General features: G+C 32.1%; 1 protein-coding gene across 1 annotated transcript; it reads left to right on the plus strand.

Moving 5' to 3' along the window:
- Positions 1-7,588: 7,588 nt before the first annotated feature.
- LOC123669050 lies at positions 7,589-22,302 on the plus strand. Its single transcript, XM_045602714.1, has 6 exons — positions 7,589-7,704; positions 14,570-14,708; positions 17,300-17,480; positions 19,156-19,239; positions 19,685-19,774; positions 22,033-22,302. The coding sequence occupies exons 1-6, from the start codon at positions 7,688-7,690 to the stop codon at positions 22,128-22,130; spliced, it is 609 nt and encodes a 202-aa protein (XP_045458670.1). The 5' UTR covers positions 7,589-7,687; the 3' UTR covers positions 22,131-22,302.
- The last annotated feature ends 2,022 nt before the right edge of the window (positions 22,303-24,324 follow it).

Below are 24,324 nucleotides of genomic sequence, written 5' to 3' on the forward strand. Positions count from 1 at the left end.
ATACAAAACTGACACGTACAGTCTGACTTTACTGTATTGCCATATTAGCGTTAGCAGTGCTACCAACTCAAAATTTGTAAAGTTAATAAATAGGTCTACCACGGCCATAGACCACGGCTCACTGAATTTGGCCCACGATTTGGCGAAACTTTTTTCGATTGTTAATTGCTTGTTCGTTATTGTTCGAATGTAAAAATTGTTTGTTTGTCTTTTATTTATTGGTTGACTGGAAGAGATCTCTTTGAGTTCGCCCTTGCTAACTTCCTATATTGTAATGACTATTATAAAATTACTTAGTTCAATAAAATTCGATTTTCGAGTCGATTCTATTCGATTTTTCAAAAAGAGCACTATTGTAGAAATTAAAATTACGGATTTATAATTACACAACTAATATATAAATGCTCAACAAGATGCGTTAAACGATTTATATGGTATACGGTATGTGCCAACAAGAACATAATAGGTAGGATACTAGTGATTTTCCGGATATCCTTATCCGTATCCGCAGATATCCTTATCCGTATCCGTCACGGATACGGATCTTTTATTATTTTTCAAATTCAATTGACAGTATAAAATGATGCATAATAACTTAGATTATGTGATTAAGTAGTATAATTATAAAATAAATTAAATTGCAAAGATATATTCTAGTAAGTTATCATATTGATAGTATATTACTCAAAGATACTAAATCAACTATACTGTGAGATCACTATTACACATAGAAAGCTATGACGTTACTTTTATAAATATAAGAAAATGAAAAACAAATAACTTTTTTATTGAAACTACTTTTTCGGATTCTATCGCGGCTTATTAAGTTTTTTAGATACTTGACGTTTCCTGGACCTAGTTGCTAAACAAAAGTAATACGCGCGCAATGCATGATCGGGATTTGGCAGAATTCTCCCAAATTTTTGTATACCCTCTCGACTACCGACAAAGAAAAAAAATTCCCGAAAAACAAATTCAGTTTCATCATTACAGCCTATACAGTCCACTGCTGGACATAGGCCTCCACAAGTTTACGCCAAAAATAAAACTCATGTGTTTTGCCCATAGTCACCACGCTGGGCAGGCGGGTTGGTGACCGCAGGGCTGGCTTTGTCGCACCTAAGACGCTGCTGCCTGTCTTCGGCCTGTGTATTTCAAAGCCAGCAGTCGGATGGCTATCCCGCCACCGGTCGGCTTTTTAAGTTCCAAGGTGGTAGCGCAACCGTGTTATCCCTCAGTCGCCTCTTATGACACCCATGGGAAGAGAGGGGGTGGCCATATTCTTTAGTACCTGGAATTAATAATAATTGTAATGATGATGATTATCGTAAAAGAAAACCATTTTCTACTTTTTTTATTAGTTTGTATTTATATAGACATTTGTATCGTTAAACGTTACATGTTGTGGTTTTATAAATATATGTATGAACTTTTATTTTATTTTATTTTTGTTTCTCCCGACCAAAGTCCCAATATCCCGAAAAATTGTTTTTTCTCCCGATAATAGGGTCATTCGATCTGGCAACTCTAGTCCTGCCCATCGTTGCGGCGGGTGTGACGTCATCTATCGTTTCAAAGTCACACATCGACACCAATTGAGTGAGTAAATAAAGATCGGTATCCGTATCCGCATCCGCGGATCTACGACACATTTTTGACGATCCGGCACATCACTTGTACCTACGTCAATAACAAAATGGAGGGAAAAAATACATACAAAACAAAATTACAGAACTACTACCTACTAATTATAAAGCTAAGTAAACTGATTAATGAATAAGGAGGTTTTCAGTATCATTATGAGAAACAGACAATGATGTACCTCAGAATATTATTTTTTAAAGAAAAAATGTGGATACACAGGCTCTATTTTTTAAATCAAATTATTAAATTTTGCTGTTAAAGGTCAAACCTATTTAAATTTTTATTGGTATAAAACATATTAACGATTTTGGAAATACCAGACGTTTGAAATGGGATCTAAAATTTGAATCTGAGCTTTTTTTAAATTTTAATTTCAAGTAATAAAGTAGATACCTAGTTATAGTTCGCGTCATGTAAAAAGAACGCTGGCCTTGAAGCTGCGCAGAAGCGATTTATCGGTCTATTTGGTGGTACGGGTAGGGGGACGGGAGTGTTTAGCACGTGTCGCATGCTTGCCGGTGTGCTATTTGTTGACAGCGGTTGACAGTTCGACGTCGACTCAAAATATTATCGCGCACAAAAGTTTTAAATTACAAAATTCTCCATTTACTATTTATTTCACTAAAAAACAATTATCAATTTATCATTTTAAACACATAAAAACTATTAAGATACGAATATCGAGAGTACAGATAATTATTATTTTTGAATACGACATTTCAATAACTAAAAAATTTGTTATTGCTTTTGTTTAAAAAAAAATTGTGATTATAAAAATATTTAGTCCGAATTATTCGCACGTGTATTTCTAGTATTTTTTAATGTACCTACCAATAACCATTATACGAAGCCGCGAGTGAAAGCCTAATTAAAAAATAAAACAGTAGTACTTGTGCGCGAGTATACCCATGCGCAAACGCACCCCCTCCAGTTTCTTTCAGCGTTCTTTTTACATGACGCGAACTATACCTACCTACTTAATTTGTATTTTAGATAAGATTAAATATGATCTTTAATAATAATTCGAAAAGAAAAGCAAATAAGGGACATTTTTTATTTCTACGTAAAGTACCTACCTAGCTGGTAACAGCTATAGCGTTCCTAATTGTAAAAATGCTTTAAGAAATGCTCTTCAAGGGTTATACTTACCATAATAATTGTATTTAATAATCTAAATACAGAGACACAAAAAAAAACTTTAAAAGGTCAGTCAAAATATTTTTTATGAATAAAATTACTGGTTTATTACTTCGAAGAAAAAAAAAACTTAGATCACACCGTTGATTTTGTACGGCAATAAATCGTTAGGCAAGTATCTCGTTTCTAACGACATCCCGGATGTTCGAATACCTAGTGAGAGTTATACTGTAAAACACCTTATATGTCTGTGCTGTAAATACAAATATATCTACAATATAGTCGTTATTCCTTTTATTATTTGATCCTTTTGACGTTTTTTATAAATATTTACAAAAAAAATGATAATATTGTTTTGAAATTTTTTGTCTTTTACAAATATGTGAATGAGGTTTCAAGTAAATATTATATAGGTACATAGGTATAATATGTAGTAAATAATAAATTTTTAGTCATAGTGATGTCAAAAGATTTTAATAATGCCGTACTCGTCCATGACGCGCAATGTGAAAAATGAAAGTAATATTATACATCCATATGACATTAACAGAATGTTAACTTAATGCGAGCCTGTCTGGTTCCTAGTGTTGAAATAAAATTTTAGGTAAATTTTAAGTAACAGAATTACGTCGGTCGTGATAATGAAATAAATAGAAATGTAAAAAGAATAATATTTTTTTAGCTACATATTGATTGTATTTTTATCCTTATTTGTATATAAATCTCTATTTAATGATATTAATCATTTTTAATTTAACACCGACTAATTATAACTGTAAAAGGTAAATCATTAGGATAGTGAAAGTTAGTTTGCAGAAATCACGATTTCGTATGTCTAATATGTTATACCACCATGTTTTTTTTTTTAAATTTTCTTACTATACAAACCTTGTAGGTACAAAACAACAGTAACAAACGAAAAAAAATAACCTACTTGATGAAGTCGTTCGCTAGTTACGCAAGTACATAGCTATATTACTGCGATTAATTTATATTTATGTACATAATAGATATTAAAATAATTATGAGTACATTTAACACTGACATATTTGGTAATTGTGATTAATTTGTTATTATCAAACAATTAATGTCAGCAAGACAAAGTTTCTAATAAACGAGGTATTGTAATAAAAAGGTTACTAACAGGTACTTAATAATATGTAGATACTCATAAATAATTAACTGCTGTTATAATTATAATGTAAGTTTAATTCAAATAAGTAATAAATTACATCTTATTAATTTCATAAAATTTGTGTAAAACTGGTCGTGACAGTTGGATATCAAAATTTCTAACTATATTGTTCTTACTAAAACAATGTTTCTCAACAGAGGTGTGAAACAAAGACACTAAAGATCATACAACAATCATAAAACTTAAATGTATAGGTACCTACATACTGCGCTAGAACTTCACTAACATTTCGAAATCGCAATAGGTATATCTATTTTATTAACTCATTTCAAAAAATGGAAGAGATTCTCAATTCGACTGTATTTTTCTTTTTATGTACGTATGTTACTTGAGAACTTTTGACTTTGTGGACCGATTTCACACACACACACACACACACATGCCTCCATAATTTCGCGCCAGACATTCCGGTTTTCCGCAATCCTCATCCAACCTACATTGTCGGTCCAGCGGGCCGAAGGACGACCCACACTGCGTATTGCAAGAAGCGGTCTCCACTCCAGGACACGTCTGCTCCAGGTCATTGTCCTTTTTTGTGCATATACGTTGTATTACTGGGCGATGTAAATGAAGTCGGTTTTGTTCGTTTGCAATCAATTATTATTTCTTCTATAAAATTTAAATGTCAACTTTGAATGTGATATTTTCTGTTAATATGTAACATTATTAATCTGAGATGTAACATTACAAATAAATTTACTATTCATTCATGTTTGGAACATAAAAAGGTAAGTTTTCACCAAATTTTGTAAAAAATAAATAAAAAACCAAAAACATTAGTTTAGTTAGTTGTTAGTTTTTTAACCGACTTCAAAAAAAGAGGAGGTTACTCAATTCGGGATAACTCCGTCGTTTATGAACCGATTTTGACAATTATTTTTTTGTTTGAAAGGAGATATCCCTAGTTTGGTACCATGATAAGGAAACTAGGAGCTGATGATGGGATCCCAGAGAAATCGAGGGAAACTCTCGAAAAACCGCATAACTTTTTACTGGGTCTACCGATTTTGATGACTTTTAATTTAATCGAAAGCCAATGTTTATCGTGTGGTCACATTTAAATGTCATCGAGATCTGATTACAAATTTTGGTGTAATCTTTGATAATGCGTACTTACTTGACTATTTTTTAGTCTACCTACGTTGTATTACTTGTCGATATAACTGAAGTCGGTTTTTCTTCGTTTGCCTGCAAACACAATTATTGAACTTTCACATGAAGTTTGAGGTAATGTGAAAAAAGTGTAAATATGACAGTTGTAGATCTTTTTACTACCTACAACTTTGCCACTGAACTTTTTTCTATAGGACTTACTTCTATAGTATAGCCGGAAATCGAGATAAATCATTTTTTACCCTTAAACCCCTCCCTACCATTTCCGGGTAGGGATGTGGAGGTAGGGAGAGGAGAATGGTAGGGAGGGGTGCCTACCATTTCCCTACCTCACATCGCCCGTAATTTATTTTTTCGTGTTCGTTGTATTTTATTTCTTTTACAGACATTGACCTCGACCTATTTAAAACAGGATATATTAGAGTCATTATAATTCATGAACGTCTTCAGAATTAATGTATGTAAATAATATTTTTTTTTTAGTTCGTCATTTCAACGTCTAGAACCAGTTTAATATTTACGAAGAAGACATTTATTTGATTGCAGAATTTGTAAAGGAAGCGATGAGCATTTTTATTATTTTTAGCAAGTGATTTGAACGATTAGTAAGGGTCTGCTTTTCATGTTAAGTATGTAACCTAGACAAATGTTTGTCATGAGCGTGGATCAAACTCGTATTCATCAGCACAACAGCAGCAACATCAGTACTACGAAATTTATCCTAAATAAAATTAATAATAAAGTAATAATTATTTAATTTTTCTTTTTATTCTGTTAAATACGTATTAAAACTTTGTCGTATTTTCTGATTAAACATATTTTTTGGAGTGTAGTTTAGAACACTAAATACTATATATAATATATATATAACTAGGTCGGTAAACAAGCATACGGCTCACCTGATGTCAAGCGATTACCGTAGTTTATAGGCGTCTGCAACACCTGAAGCATTGGCACGCGCGTTGCCGACCCAATTCCCCCCAGGAGCTCTAGTCACCTTACTCACCAACAGGAATACCCCCCTGCCCTACCTCAGTTAAGAAGAAGAAGTTAAGAAGGGCTTTACAAATATCAATTACTTCCACACATTTTTTCATTTTATTGAGGTAGGGCACTGTAGAAAATTTCTTGCTTTAAATTTGGAACAGCCCATCTACGGAAGTTAGGTATAGTACATCATAGCCAGATAATTATTTATTTATTTGTTTATTTATTTATGTATTTATTATAATACTGCTCTCATGTTGTGTTCCGGTGGTGAGAACGGTAGCCAGAATTCCCGAGGAGGCTTGAGGGTGTAATCGGCAATGTGTTCACTACTATGGTTTGTAATACAGCTAACAGACAGAAAACAAGTTTTTTTTAATCTAATATTTTTTTATACTTCAAATAACGATATATTAATATTTTCTCCGTCGTTAATTTAAGGCTGATAGTTATTGCATAGTCGGTCAAGAATATAAAAAAGCTGTTTTTTAGTTTTCGAATAACCATACCTTAAATAAATTAATTTAAACAGCCGAAGTGCCCGCGGCATCGGTTGGCACAACCGCACAAAAGTTCGTGACCGTCTTTAAATTACAAAATTAAATATATTGTATTGTAAAGAAATTTCAATGAGGTAGAGATAAAACGTTTGAGGATATACATATTATTATTAGTATGATTTTTTATGCTAAATCTTAGAAAGTGGAGGTACTTAAGTAGTGTGAAAAAACAATTTTATTATTTCTACTTCTTTACAATAATACACGCATTAATATTGACACATCTATGCATGTAATAAAATAATAACCGGCTGATACCTCAACATTAGTTCTTTATAAGTGCAATATAATCATTATTTTTAGAATTTTTATCTGTCTGGCTTTTGTATGTTTATTCCCGCATCGAGCAAAAGCAAACACAATTTGACTTTTCACAATCACAGGCCTCCGAAAACGGGCAGCAGCGTCTTCGGTGCGACAAAGCCAAGTACTGCGGTCACCAACCCGCCTGCCCAGCGTGGTGACTATGGACAAAACACATGAGTTCACGTTATGTTTGGCGTAAACTTGTGGAGGCCTATGTCCAGCAGTGGACTGTATAGGCTGTAATGATGAATCACAGGCCTAAGGATGTAAGTTAAAATATGGTGATTTCATTTTGATCACTATCCAGAAGTGAAGTTATTAATGTGTAAGTAAGGCAGACGAAGTCGTGGGAACGGTGGTACAGTTTGTTTGTTAATAATCTCGACACGTAGCAATAAAGCAAGCCTTAGTAACAATTAATCGTATGGCGTTAGTGGCAATTAACTTGACGTGAGCAAGTTTGATTATGAGAAATTCTTTATTCTAAATTGAATAGCGCACCAGCTGTGACATGTGGGCAATGATCGGCATGCGTCACGACATGCGTGCTACTCCGAATACAAATTAGGCTAGTGGTGTTGGGGCGGCCGACGGACACTGCACCGACTCCAAACGCCGTAGTTGTAGCTGTTGGAACGGCAGATCAAGCGTGGCCTCCGACCGTTGCGGACCTGCTCACAATCGCTTTGTAGAGAAAGGATCGACCCGAGTGCTTCTTGCGACATCCGCGTCAGACAAAATAATCATGAGAATACTACCCCTGTAAGTACACTGACTATTTATTATCAAGTACTTTTTTTATATTTGGTTTACCTTTTACGGTATAACCGTATTGCCCGCTTTGCGATTGCACTTGCGATATCAAAATTCTGTAATCTTTTGTTTTAAATGAACCGGTGAGTGGAATCAAGTCCATCGTGTCTAATTAATTTAATGAAGGAAATTGTATACACATGTAGTAAGGCATGTTTTGAAAGTCAAACAGTCCCGTCAGCTTAGCGATTAAATGTACAGTACAACTTTATTATTAAACCAGTGAGAGGTATGCAAACGAAGGTCTGTTTATTATAGGCAACAAAATAACGTGTTAAACAAGTAGGTATTGTTAAGGAACAAATACAGTTGGCATGTAACGTACCTATTTGAAGGTGTCGAGCCTTTCTAAATTAGTATCAGAACACATAGATTCCTCAATTTTATATAAACTGCTGTTGACAAATGACTTATAAAATTTTATTGTTGCTATTTTAGTTGATATAAAATAAATATCTAGATAAACATAATTTCAGCTAAAAAAATAATAAGTAAGTGAAACTCAATTTTGTATACGTAGGTAATTAAAATTATATTATTTTAATTATTAGAAATACGAAATGAATAATGAAATAGAAAAATAAAAAATAGAATGTTATGATTAAAGTAAAATTTAAAAATATATCAATACAATCACATCCGCATTTTTTAGTAATGTAGATGTACTATAGGTCTAACAAGCTCATTTAAGACTTTTTCAGTGAGCATTCTCTTTCGTTGGGTTTAAGATCAAGTTAGTTTATTAATGAAGTCACGACCATAGAACTAACGCAAGAATGGGTATATGTATTATTTCTCTTTCATAATATGACTTATAAACCTCATTATGGGCCATGGTTGACCCAGTATACAAAATAAATTAATTTTTCAAATTGATTGATTGAAATCGGTTGCTAAATGTTCCGGTCTCACGCCAAAAGCTAGACTCATGGCTCTAATTATGAGATAACATTTATATATTACGTTGTGTAATTATCGAATTATATACACCCATATCATGTCATCTTATTAAATTTGACTGGGAGTAGTCAGTGTTACGCATGTTTTAATAAATTTGCATATTTATGATACACGATACACGATAGTAACTAAAATAGTGGATATGATAAAGAAGACAAAATTAAATAAATATTAAAATCTTTCGTGAACCGCAAATCGATTTTTACCTTTAACCTTTAAACAAATTTGTTTAAAAATCTAGTTACGTTTTTATATTATTGCATCAAGGATAGAAAACTATTTATATCTCCTTTCCTTTTATCAAAATCGGTTCATAAGCGACGACGTTATTCCCGAACATAATATATATATATATATATATATATATATATATATATATTAACAATTTTTATCTCATTTAAAAAATAATAATTTTCAATTTGAACGAACGCATAATGATAGGTATAGGTAAAAATCTTTATTTTTAGTGTACAGAGAGTATTTGTACCTGAGTTCACAAGCGCGAGCTTATGTAAACGCGCTTGATTTGTTCGAAAGTATGCCTTTAAAATTGTTTAGATCTAACGCAACAGATTATTATCTAGTGTTGAGTAATTTAAGAAAATTTTTGAAAATTACATATTTTATTAAGTAACATTAATTTCTCAAACTTACGTACCTGTAATAATTCAATAATATTTTAAATATTTATTTTTATGTACTATTAAATACTTTGCATATTATTCGTAACTGTCAAACATTACACATTGAGAGAGATCTATAAATTCAGCATTATCTGATATTTAAACAAATATTTTTACAATATTACCAATTGTAGGCAAGAAACTAGTAACTATGAATGTGGTTACTTTCAGTTGTTGACCTCAATTAATAAAGATTATGTATTAAAATACCAATACAGTTCACTTCATGTTGCTCTAAGAGTATTTGTCTTTTAAAATAAATTTATTTTAAGTCAGTTTTCATAGAGAATTATCTAACGGACTTGTGTGTCAGGCTGATAAATTACTATACAAGACAATAGCAAGTTACCTTAGATGTGTAGATGTAAAAATTAATATAGTGCGCTGTATATACGTTGTGGCCCACAAAGTAAACAGCTCTTTTCTTATGAAGCAATAGGGCTATAACTATTAAATTAAATTATATGAATATTAATTATCTGGTACATAAAAATTTCGTGTCACTTGACTGATTTTTATGAAATTGTTTGCTTATATTGGTAGGTCTGAGAAAAGGTCGTAAGTTATTTTTTAAACCCCTAGGTGATAACATTGTCCCTATCAATATGGCAGAATAGCATTGGCAGTGTCAGCTACTTTTTTTTTAATAAAAATTAGAATATTGATGCAAACTGTTTTTGTATGAAACTTACACAATATTTCTTCCAAACGTTCTATTAGGAAAATGTTAATGAAAATGTTATGTTAATATGTGTTTTAAAATTCTTTTATTTTGTAATTATTAAGAAAAAAAATTATAGCCACATTACATAATTACGATTTATATCTATTACAAAAAAATAAATTCCTGCATACTTATGTGAATACTTGTCGTGCATGAAATCTACAAACAGCGCAAGCGCTGTGAAAAGATTCAGTAACAAAATTCACTTCACATGACTGTGTCAATATAGTTGATAACATCTTATTGCAGTTGATTTCAAGACAATAGGTTTAAGTAAGTTTTACAAATTCATAGATTGCTCTGCTCTACTACATATTCGTATATGAAATATTTCGTAAAAACTTATTTCAGAAATCGACTTAGATTTCGTAGTTAAATATACGTATCCCAGACGATTTGTTTCTACGAGGCTCACGTTGCAATGAGACGGCTGCCACATTGCACTGCGATTACGAGGTCACCCTAGTTTTTTACCATTTCTGGTATTGACTTTTAACCTTGAATTGGACTTTGGGTTGGTGCTACCCATTAGTAACACTTGCACAGCTACAACAATCCACATAGATATAACGAAGATAGAAAGTTTCACCTTTTCTTATGTGACTTGAATTTATAATAACACGATTTCCAAATTTAAAATGCATGTAAGATAAAATGTAAGAAGCGAGCTACATTATTGTTTTCAATTTCGAATGCCATGAATAAAACAGTAGGCGTCATTATAGAGAAACAGTTTCTACCCTACTTTTTCTCGACCATTGCAGATATTTGATGGTGCCTTATCATTCGAAAACAATAGGCTATTAGCAATTAGCAAATTAGGCAATTACCAGCACCTATATTATTTAAAATAGAGAAAGTTTGGGGAGAATACGATAGTTAAATCGGAAGCGGATGCGGAAATGGCTCAGTCCGTAATAGCCGACCCTGCGAGAAGACCTGTTACTCAACTATCATAAAGCAACCAGTCGACCTTTAACTGTCACCGAGTGGAGGCTTGTACGCACTCTCGTCTCGTGCGCTGGTATCCAAGCGACATACCAACCCACCTCCATACGACATTCACGCAGCCTCGTAACTTGTACTTCGATTTGACATTTAAAACCATTACGATATTTAGCACACATCTTTAAGATTGTTTAACTAGGAAACATTAAGCGTCAATTTTTTGTGCGATTTATTTTCAATATCCTAGAAATCCTTGACATTATCTAGTAATAAAAATACATTTTCAGCTCGCTCGTGACTTTATAAGCCGATAACGATATACGATAAATATTTACAAATCCTTGCAGATTATTAAATTTTACTGTTTGCCAGACTTTCATTTGTGTGATTATAATTTGTAAGTACACATACACATACATATATTTATGATGACTCGAGCATTTTTAATAGCACCGGGCCTGTTAATCTTTACACATTATACGCTGTAAATATTTAGCCATCTACATGAAAAGATTCAATATAGAAAGACCAAATTGCAAAACACGGAATAGGCTTTTTTCTTTTAGTGAATTAATACATGCATTATTTGTTAAATAAACAAATTAAAGCATTAACTGTCGTCACTTATTCGATGAAACAAACATAAATATATGCTATAAAACTAGTATTGAGTAAAGACTACGAAGTTCTCTTACAAAGATTTTGCATCTAGGCAGCAAAGCTGAATATCTTTATACCGTAATTCGTGTAACTCACGGTCACTGTGTAGTGTATTCTTTCATAAAACAACAATAAAAAGGTAAAAAAAGCTTTCACATTTCGTAAATCTCAACATCTAGTATTTTAAAATTTTAAGCCAATTGCTTCAGGCTATGTAAAAGTTAAATTTTTTTTTCGTTTTTGTATGCGTCTCTTGTCTACTATTGTACCTGTGACATACTAGCTTAAATACCACGAAATTAGTTATTAGATACGCATCATGTCATCTTTTAAGATACATCGTGATCACACGTAACTTTTAATCTTCAAGTGATAAAAACGTGTGTTGGAGTCACTATCCATAGTAATAACTTAGAAAAGAAGTTTTGGGGGGAGGCTTCAAAATAATGGATTCTAGGAAAAGCAATCATTTCATGAAAAATATAAAATCATAATTACTGAAAAATTGATACGTCCTATATTAAGATCTTTATAAAATAATAAATAGCTTATTTATTATTTTATACAATATTTAGCTATGTTAGCAAAAGTTTATCATGGCGGTTATTCAAACCTTGATATTTAACTTTTAACTTATCTATACTATCAATAGTCATTATTGAAAACGAACATTCCTCTCACTATTTATTCTAACTGTAAAATGCTTGTAAACCTTTACATATAGAATATATTATGGTAAGCAGGAATAAGAAATTTTAATTTGTAATTTATTTAATGACGTAGAATCTGACAAATAATTTTTCGAATTTGAAATAATATTGATTAAATGTTTTTTTTTTTTTTGTTAACCACGGGTAATGCATTATGGGTGCCTTCACACTTGTGTTCCTTCTTCTCGTCTAAGTCGAGATCACAGGGATCCGTGATCCCACCAACAAACCAACCGTCGCAACTCGAACACAAAGGTCACCACCCTACTCTGGACCGTGCAATGCGGATTATCCCCCGATCTATCGTTCGCTGGTTAGCGTTACGGCAGATTGGACAGGTAGGCCCTACGTCGTCAAACGCGCCTTCCGTGTAGATCTTTGTACTTATTAAGGAGAGTATTTGAACACAATAACACAATAGTTACATAAAGATTGATTAATTTACATGTCTCAGAATTGATTTTGAGAAATGAAGACTTTTTTCAAACAATATATTGTATTTATTGATTTTTTTTCATATAAAAAAAATTATTTATAAGAAATTGGTTGGTACCTAGTTACCTATTTAACATTTTTGAACAAAAAAAAATTAAAGGATTGGAAGCCGCCTTTCCTTTAAAATCGACGTTTTCTATATAATCTTATCATAATATCTAACATTGCGAATGAAAGATAAAATTAAGTGTAAAAATCTTGTGTTGAAAATATTATTAAGCATGTCACGTAGACGTGAGGCTTAAAGACTTTGTGCAACTTACGTGAAGCTCCACGGTTTGCGCAATTATAGTTCAAGACTGGATAGATACAATCACATAACAAAATGCTACATCATAACTCTTAAATGTATTGATAGACGTATGTCGTAATAGTTTGAATCGAAAGTTCTTACCTTACATCGTAAGCTATACCTATTGCCAAAGTTGAAAGTTTGAAAGAAGTAAAGTAAGTAAGTAAGAAAAAAAGTTTGAAGGTTGAAACATTGTTATATGTTAGTAAAAACCTGTACTTATATACAAGACGGATAATTTTTTTTTTTTTTTTTTGACTAGCCCATTGGCGTAGTAGTAGTAGTGCTTGCTGCACCAAGTCTAGGTGTAACATATTAAAAAATATATAATATATCCTGATGGTCGCCCAGTGATCGAAATTCGACCGTAATTAAAAATTTAAATTGAAAGAAACCAAAACACTATGAAAATAAAGAACCTTTTTTTAAATTTTTCAATTTGACTACAGACTGACAATCAACAAAAGAGTATATATGTGTCAAATACCTACATGTTAGTGTGTGTAATGTTTTATATAATTATTTAATATTTTCTTATGCACGGTTAAAAAAATATATTATCATAAGCATTGAGTTGCTTACCTTTTATTATGTTGCTTACCTTAGGAACAGACGATCGTGTGTGTATGTCAAAAGATATTAATTTATTATTTCTATTGTTGCTTAAATGTAATATTCCTTAGTTCTGCACTAGTTAATAAAATTGTTTGAACACGTTAATCTAAAACTAACAGTCCTTGTAATAAAATAATGCTTTAAATTTTTTACGACGCGTTGGCGCAACGATCACAACACTGGTTTGTGGCTGTTGCACTGGCGGTTGCGGGTTCGATTCTCCCATATAATAAATATTTGTATTGGCCCACTGAGCCTTGGAGAACACGTTAAACCGTCAGTCCCGGTTGTTATCATGTACACCTGACCTCGTTACTCATCTAAATATATCGCCCAGCCTGCATTGGAGCATCGTGGTTGATTAAGCTTCGATCCTTCTCCTACATGGGGAAAGAGACCTATGCCCAGCAGTTGGATATTACAGAGTGAATTTATGTTTATTTAGAAAGAAAACCATTAGACATTTGATTATCCGCCGCTCCGTTGAAGAAGTGCATGTGCTTCGTAGATGCTGAAACACCGTTGGTCGCGGATACGATTCTAGCGCGAGATAGATATCTGTATTTGTACAAATATTTCTTTGCAGTCTGATTATCAGTCCTTGTCCCGATTGCTATCAAAGACCATTCTCCTACATGATGAAAGAAGCCTGTGCTCAGCAGTGAGATGTGAAACATTATAAGTTTTAAAAGTTTTATTGGTATTAATAAAAATCTAATGTTTGCAGAATCGTGTTCGCAGCTTGCCTCCTGTGCCAAGCGACCGCGCGGCCACAGGACGATACCGAACCGCGCGGCAACCGCGGACTGTTAAAGAGAGGGCTGGTAGGCAAGGCGAAGACTACCACTACCACGCCAGCACCACAGGTATAAAACTGCTATCTATATTTATCTTTCAACACGTATATGGTATTTTTATTAAAAAGGATCATAAAAATACCATTTATGAACTAATCATTATAATATCGCTGTGTCAGCTCCGAGATACGACTGGAAATTACTACAAAGAACTATTGCCATACTATTTAATAAATAAAATATATCCTTAACTGACGCTTGTTGTTCGTATTGGTACAGAGAATGCTGGTGTAGTATTATAGCATCTATATCTAACATAAGCAGCTAAAAGGGGCTGTAAAACGTCACTCTCAGCGTCATTGAACGTCAGCGTGACTGAGTGTCAGCGTTACTGTGCGTCAGAGCCAGTTGTTTCACACGACTACACTCCCCATATTCTTTCACACTCCGCTCCTTATATCGTTTCGTTAGGAGTGAACTCCAATAGCTGTCAAATTTAAAAATTATGACCAATCATTCATCACTTATCTACCGTCCCGGCATTGCATGGAAATTAAAGATAAAATAAATAAATTATAAAAAATAAACGCCTCACACTCAATGGGCCACAGTAGGATTAGGAAAAGCTTGCTTTGGATAAACAAACCGTAATATTGGCACGCCCACTATTACCTTAAGCAAGCATTTGACTGCAACAAATGCACCATTTTCGATCGTTCAGCTAATATTTCATATTACACATTACAAATAATTCCATACATTCATACGCTTCACACTTCAGCCTGTGATATTTCACTGCAGGGCCAATAGGTCTCTTTCCCCATGTAGGAGAAAGATCAGAACTTAATCCATCACGCCTCCAGTAACGATCGCTGTCAGGTGTACATGATAACTACCGGGATCGACCGCTTAACGTGCTCACATTACATACATTCATACATTAATCCAAATCAAGTTATAGACAGTTATATCAAATATTTCGTGTGGTTTTACAATGTCCGTATTACACACCAAGTTTAAAAAATATCATAGTAACTACATAAAAATATTACGTAAGCTTATGTAATAATATTAAAAGTATTAGACTAAATATTAAAGGTATTAGACTAACAAAAATTAGACTGATTAATTCAGAATGAATATTTTATTATTTAAGGAAGTGTAATCAAATATTTATTAAATATTTAAAAAAAAAATAAACTTATTTATTAAATATTTGATTACACTTCCTATGTTTAGTTAAAGTAGAATAAATTTGTGCTTGCGAAAGCTCAACATATCGATGCAATAAATTGACATTGAAGCAGTAAAAGGCAAAAATAAACAAAAACATTACTCGTACAGCAATAACGACATACTATATAAATTTTCTGTTTATCTTAAATATAAAGTAATACAATGTATTTTGTACAGAAGCTTATTTTACAAATGAAAAAGTAAATATTACTGTAATATTATTTTTTAATTCTGTGTGTGAGGAATAAATCCTAGTAACGTTGAGTGTGAAGCATTAAAATATATATATCCAAATATTGATATTCCTAAAATATTTTTAACGAGATGTCACCCAAAAATCATTTAGTTCAAGGCAAGTGTGATCGGTGTTCAATGGACGAGTCGCCTTCACAGCGACCTCAACATGGGTTCCTTTTCCTTACATTTCTACCTTAATAACGCACTTGCCTTTATTGAACTGGTTCTTGATGGAAATATTGCGACCACTATCGGAATGTATGCAACCTCTTTGTGGGCTATGACGCACTCGACACGAAATGTAGGTATGCCGACAAATAATAACTTTTATTATTTGAAGGCCTTCTAAACATGTCCATTTATTTTTAATGTTCTAATCTGGTTTTTACGACAAACGAAAATAATGAATTTTAATAGTTGCAATGTACGTTACATTAAATTTTTCCTTTTTTATTTCTTTAACGTGACTCTATTTCGTCTCACCTTAATGCTTAATACCTGATGTACAAAATACTAAATTCACATTTTTTTCCTAATTTGTACTTGAATACTACTGTATAACCTTTTAACTCGTTGTTACTAAATATAACAAACATTTATGTTTAAATCACTATAACATCAGACATATTCAATTTATTGTAACTTAACACACTTTATGAAATTTCTTTGGTCACCGCAAACAAGCAATCCTCGTTTGGTATCTAAGCTAGCGGTTGCCCACAGTTCCGCTCTGGTTAGGTATTAGTGTAACAAACAAACAGGATTAATTGTCGAGTAAATCCATTGAAAATCAAACAATCTATTCTTAATACGCCATTAGAGTGCTATTTGGGAATTTTAGTTTAGGCTTTCAGAAGGGCTTTATCAAAAAGGAATACTTTTTGTTCACTTTTGAAACGACTACAAAAAAAGGAGCAGGGTATCGATCTGACTGAGTTTTTTTAATGTTACCTCAGAACTTTTAGGCAGACCAATTTCGGTGGTTTTTTTATCGAATGGTCGGCGGCGCGAGCATGCCTTAGAGAACGCGCTAAGACCTATTTTCAACATTAAATTAAAATTATAAATAATCGAAATAGAACTCTGAAAGTTAGGAGGATCTATTTTTTTAAATCTAAGCCACCCTTGTTTAGCTGCAAAAAATAAGCTTAAAACACGATAATATATGCAAGCCACATTATTTACAGGAAGAAGAAGAATATGAAGAAGAAGCAGAATACCAAGAAGGTGAACCGCAGGAACCATCCACAGAGGCACCTCCATCTTCTACGGAGGGTAAAAAGTTAGTCGGAAACGGTGTACGACCTTTCAGAAGCAACACAGATTTGTTAGAAGCTTTAAAGAGACGCCGAGCGCAAGCGGCGGAAGGTAATATTATTATTTTAATACACAACTTTATGCCCTTTATATACTGTGCATTCCATTTAATACCCATTTTATACCTATACACTAAATGCCCTTTTTTTACTAGTATAATAATGGTATATAGGAACTGCCATGTATACCACTTATCATTCCAATTTCTTGCGTTTTAAAATATTCTTAGGCCACTTTCATATACATATTTGACAAATAAAATCAACAATTACTTAAACGCGGTTGCTTTATTCAAAAACCAATTCATTTTTCTCACGAATCGTTCAATGTCGAACACATCTCAGGTTAGGTCACAAAAACGTTAGGATCGAATTGAGTAATCGGTCGGAAAAATGCTCGTGATATCGGCTACGGGTAATCGGAAAATCGCATCAGATATAACCAGGAGGGATGAGGTTAAAAAGTTACTTAGAACATTACATGATGAATAGATGACTCCTTAGACATATTATTAAGCACGCTGAAATTGTGTGCGTACTAAACTATAAACAGTGCGTCTCACTCCATGTAAATAACTAAACATGGAACATTCTTGAAAGGAAGATTCAACATTTCCTAGTTTTTTACGTCTATGTACCAATTACAATGTAACCAATCAGCTAAACTTTAGCTTCACGTTGAATTGAATCATTGATGAAACGTTTTAGTATAAATAAATTTAATATGGATACTTTTTTATCTGTGTTAATATGATCTTACATCATCAATGATTCTTTCTTCATTTCTTAGACATAGTGGGAATTAGGGTATGATGGGGCTGGCATGTCTATGTAGACAAAAGTCCCTAAAAAAATATAGAAAAAAAGCTTCACAATGTTATTTAAAAAACATATAATTGATATTACATTGATCTTTTTAGCCGACGAAAAAGGATGAGGTTCTCAATAAGACTGTATTTTTATGTATGTTACGTTATAACTTTTGACTAAGTGTGCCGATTTTGATGATTCTTATTTTAGTCGAAAGCTAATGTTTGTTGTTTAGTCCCATTTGGTCAAGTTCAGAGGAGTACTTCTTGAGTTATTGCTAATAATTCATAATTAATTAATTATTTTTTCGCCTACTTACGTTTTATAACTTGTACAGGATATTTGAAACGAACTTAATATTTTGTACGAGTAATTTGTATTTAATAAAGTTTGTTAGTTATTTTTGAATGTTTATTTAGTTATTTTTGTATAATATTTATATATTATTTTTAGTAAATAATTAACTGTTAATGTATGATATATTTTTATTATTTTTATGCATATTATTATGTAATATGTCTATATCTATGTTTGTGTATATGTAAATATAGTTTTTGGTGTATAGTATATATGAATCTTATACATAGTATATTGTTTAAAATTGCACCGTTATATGTTACAAATGTTTCCTTTATAGACGGGTTGTCTGTAAAAGTCACTGTCAGTGATAAGACCGCCTTTCCACTTTATTCAGTATTTCTTTTTTTTCTTCTTTTCAATGTTCTTAATGTAAGTGTGCAATAAAGTATAAATAAATAAATAAATAATGTATTTGTGATTAGTTAATTAATATTGAATAGAATATTAAAAACAATTAATACCTGCATGTCGAACATTTTTTTCCATTGAAACAGATTTCAATTTAAAATTAAACGATTTGTTCTTGCTGGTTTTTAACTTCATAATCATATTTTCAGCGAAAAACCAAGGCAACTCAGCTCCATCGGTGCCACAGCAGGCTTCCGACGGTCAAACAGAAACTCCGGTGAAAGCTAGTTATAGTAAGAATATTAATTTTTTACGCAATTGAAATTCACTGGTCGTTTATAATATACCTACCTTAAGTTTGATGTTATTTTTTTTTTGTCAACATTTTCAATAATTAACACTATTATGTTTAATTTCTATGGACTTAATCGCTAACTAATAATAACATAATAAGAAAATTGTATTATTTTTAAAGTTCCTGTTTAAAATTGAATGACGATTAAAGACTACATTTAAATTTGTATCAAAAATAGATAACATAATGATCCATTTATTTCTCTACGCACATTTATTTAAAAACAGGTACCTTTAGACACACACATTAAATAAGGCTAATCACTAATAATGAAACAGGCGTTAAATCTTTAATGTTAACTTTATTATGATTATACCTTTAAATAAGTATATAATAAAATTACTTAATTGCGAAAAAATATTACACACATCTTTTGTTATTAGGCAAAAAGCGTTTCAACACAGCAACGCGGGAAACAAAGAGTGAAGACGCCCCAGCGCCATCAAAGCCCAGTAGAGGGCGCTTCGGAAGACGTATGTTATTTTTTTTTGCTTTATATATATATTTGCTTTACATACGTATATATTTTATATAAATAAAAAAATAATTAACATATAATAATAAAATAAGCTTGTTAACATTAATACCGTACATTAATAAAATTAAGATCGAAAGATTAACACTAAATACAAAAAACAACTATTTGTAAACACAGCGAGCGAGATATAGGTACGTTTAGTAGATTTTTATACTCAACGGCGTTACAATATTACATTACAGTCTCTATGTATCACTATGAAGAACAAGGGTTAAAACTTAATCAAATATTGTATGTTTTTGAGTGTAGATTTTTTAATATATATATATATATATATATATATATATATTAAAAAATCTTTATATATTAAAAAAATATATATATATTAAAAAGATTTTTTAATATATATATATATATATATATATATTCCCGTGGGTGTCGTAAGAGGCGACTAAGGGATAAAACAGTTCCACTACCACATTGGAACTTAAAAAACCGACCGGTGGCGGGATAACCATCCAACTGCTAGCTTTGAAATACACAGGCCGAAAACGGGCAGCAGCGTCTTCGGTGCGACAAAGCCAGCACTGCGGTCACCAACCCGCCTGCCCAGCGTGGTGACTATGGGCAAAACACATGAGTTCACGTTATTTTTGGCGTAAACTTGTGGAGGCCTATGTCCAGCAGTGGACTGTATAGGCTGTAATGATGATGATGATATATATATATAATTTTGATCCAAGTGCAAGCTGAGGGTAATAATTTTAAAAACTTTTGAAAAAAAAATCAATGACATCAGTAAAAATTATCAACTATTTCTCTAAAGCCTGTATTGTTTAACTACAGAAACAATGTAGTGACTCTAAAGAATTTTTTATAACTTCTAAGAATGTGAAGTGAAAACTTTATTTATTTTTTTATGTAAAAAAAAACAATATTTTGACAGCAACCTATTAAGGCTTTACGTTTATCAATGACATACTTTCATAAATGTCGCAGCTTCAATAATACCTACCAAAAGGTAATAGCCTCGAATCTCATCCTCTTACGGCTTATACTTTACTTAATACGGCCTTTTAATTTCTTTATTTCTTGCAAAATATGTAACGGTTAAAGGCTCGTAATGTCATACAAAGTAGTACCAACATTCTGTCGCGTATTCGATAGTTTTTCATATCGCAAAAATAAAACACTGTATTCGGATCTCATTCTACCCTCCTATTCTTATATTAAATTCAAAAGTGGGTTAGGGTGGGTGGATATTTGTTACTGTTATATGCAGAAATCACTGATCTAATTGTAAAGAATCTTGGTGCGATAGGTGAAGATCCAGAATAACATATACTTACTTAACATATACTTTTTATCCTGAAATCCAAACAGGATCGGCGCGTGTAATCGCGTGGCATTGCTAGTGATCTACAAGTAGAGAATACCAAAAACAATTGAATAAAAGCCACTTTTGACTATCCATTTTAACGTCCCCATTTTGCTGTAAATTGTCATTGTTACAATATATATATAGATGAAAATTTAAGTTAAAGACGTACACAGGAAATAATTCAATAAAATATAAACGTGTCAATATATTTCTCTTACTTTAAATTAATTTTATTTTTTATTTTTATTAAGTACTGTTCCTTTTAAAATTGTTTATGCGTTATATAAATATATCTTTCATGGTCCCCTGCGCTCAACACGTGTTAAAATAATTACATTAATATTAATAATTACATTTAAAAATTGTTGTTCGAAATAATATTGCATTATTTAGGTTAAAAATCGTTCTAGAAGAGAATAAATTGCCCTATTGACCGTGGCTACTAGGAAATATAAATATTTAGCAATAAATGCAATGAATTTGTATGTCGCGTATATACCAATAACCGCAACTAAATTTGTCAATACAAAAGTATGCAATTTCTTTCAACACCTCAATTATTATGTGCGAGAAAAAATGTTAACGCAACCCACATAGTATCATTTATTCGAATATTATCTTAACCTTGCATTTCAATATCTAATTTCGAATATCGCATAATAATATTATAGATATAGCTTTAGAAAAGATAAATTTTTTAGATTTATACACTAATTTAAAAATATGTGAGGTAAAACATTTCTATGTTTCATACAGATGTTTGCCGCGGTTTGCACGTTAGTGCTTGTCTATTATGTGTGTTTTCAGACTCCCGACAATCTTAGTGTATGTTGAGTTTGAGGTTGTTATTTATTAATTTATTAAAATTTCAGCATCCTCGAAGTCATTTCAAGAACCTGAACCGGAAGAACAGAATGACACCACTCCCCCCGCAAGGACCGGAAGGACATTCAGAAGGGGAGGCAATTAGATTTCATATACACCCCCCTCCCCCTATCCCATATTCCGTCCGCCCCACCCTCCTCAATAGTGATATGCCATCAGATATTCTGGAACTCGTCAAATCCGGTTCTATAAACAAAATATATCTTCTATTTGTAAATTATGTATAAGTAATTGTAATAAATAATTTTTAACTTTTAGCCCTTTTGTTTTATTTTTGCAACTAGCTCCCTCCACTTTTTCGACTCATTTTACTTACACTTACTTCGACTCATTTCATTAAGAAACTGAAAGACAGTTTTTTTTTTTTAATTTAAGTTACAGTAAGAGAGGTTATGGGTTTAAGCGAAAGGGACACATTATTGTTTTTAATAGTAGAGATTTTTGTATTGTCGAGGTGTGAGTTACGAGGTTCTGCTGTAGATAAACTGAAAAATTGCTTAACGGATTTTAAATATTCTTTCGCCAGAAGAACGCTACTCTATCACTGAGTGATATAGGCTATATTTTTTACGGGAGCAAAAGAAATATTCTAAATCGTGTTATCCACGTGAGTGAAGTCACAGTGGAAAGCTAATATTTCAACGCATACAATTGGTTCGTTCTTAACGTTCTTTCAAAATCAGGATTCAATACAAATACCAATATACACTAAGAGATTATATATTGTACACTAAGAGAGGAAATTTTTACTTTGAAAGGCAAAATATAAACATGTACCTAGCTACAAAAGGCGGTCTTATTGCTGAAAGAGCAATCTCTTCTAGACAACCTCAAGCATGAAAAGAACATGACAAAGAATTAGACGACGACGTATACATACATATATAGACATAATCAAATACATACATACTCTTATACATGTTACATATACATATATGTCAGCTAAAATATATATACAAATACATAATAATATATTATATACTTACACATTCACTAAGCATAAATTGACTTTTGAAATAAAGTGGTCATTTAAGTTACGTTTGAAGGAAACAAGGGAAGGACTTTTTTGGACACTTTCTAGTATTTGGTTCCACAGTAAATAAGCACGTACTGCAAATGAATTTAGTTTGAATTTGGTAATGCACTTTTGTATATCCAGCTTTATTGTAATGCCAGGGCATTAGAAAGAAGAAGAAAGAAGAAATATACTTTATTGTGCATATTACAAGCTAACATAGTACATAGGTATCTTTAAAAATAAAACTTACAAAATTATATTATGCACAAAGGCGGTCTTATCGCTAGGTAAGCGATTTCTTCCAGACAGTCTTGGGGTAGAGGAGATTTTAAATCAAAACAGGGTAGGGTCATCAAAAAGGCAAAACAAAAATTAAAAACAAAGTGGATCCTACAATCTAATAATACAATAATATAATTATATAAATAAATAGTATATAAGATAAACATATAAATAAATAGATACACAAATAATACATACCCCTTACAATATGCTTTATCGTAAAATATATACACAAATAAATATATACCTCTTACATTAATTATAAAGTAGGTAATGGTTAATCATAAACATAAAATTGAATAATTATTGACAGCACATTAACGTATAACTACGAGACTACTTTCTAACACAGACCAGCTCTAACAATTCCGGTAAAAATATTTAAGCAACTTCTTAAAAGATGTAAGAGTGTTACGCCGAGTTGCACGAAAAGAAATTAAAATTTAAGTAGTGATTAAACTAATTTAATCGCAAGGATTGTATGAAATTGTGATTAAATTAGTTTAATCTCTACTTAAATTTTGATTTTGTTTCGTGCAACTTGGCGATAGCCTCCCTAATACTTTTAGGCAAGGCATTCCACAGAATTATAGACTGCACTGTGAAAGAGCAATTGCAGAAAGCATTATGATGGATAGGTATATGCAGCGTAGTTGTATGATTTGAGCGCAGTGCTTTGTCAGGTTTACGTACTAATACTATAAACCTTTCTCTTATCCGGGGATTTTTAAGCACAAAGTAAAGCAGCGACAGCATTCTAATATTCCGGCGATAACAGATTGGCAACCACTTGAGCTTTTTACGAAAATCGGATATGAGATCGTATTTTCGCAAAGAAAAAACGAATCTAATAGCTAAATTTTGGAGCCTCTTCAAGTTGTTTTAGTTGTTGCTCAGTAAGGTAAGGATAGCACATGTCTGCATAGTCGAGATAAGAAAGGGAAAGAGATTCCGCGAGTGCAATTTTGGTAGGATATTA

Source organism: Melitaea cinxia, chromosome Z, assembly GCF_905220565.1.
Source record: "Melitaea cinxia chromosome Z, ilMelCinx1.1, whole genome shotgun sequence".
Classification (NCBI taxonomy): Eukaryota; Metazoa; Arthropoda; class Insecta; order Lepidoptera; family Nymphalidae; genus Melitaea; species Melitaea cinxia.

Excerpts from the sequence above, each read along its gene's own strand:
- LOC123669050 (XM_045602714.1), top strand. Across the intron at positions 19,240-19,684 it reads TCCGGTGAAAGCTAGTTATA|GCAAAAAGCGTTTCAACACA; the intron begins GTAAGAATATTA and ends TTTTGTTATTAG. Across the intron at positions 19,775-22,032 it reads TAGAGGGCGCTTCGGAAGAC|CATCCTCGAAGTCATTTCAA; the intron begins GTATGTTATTTT and ends TTAAAATTTCAG.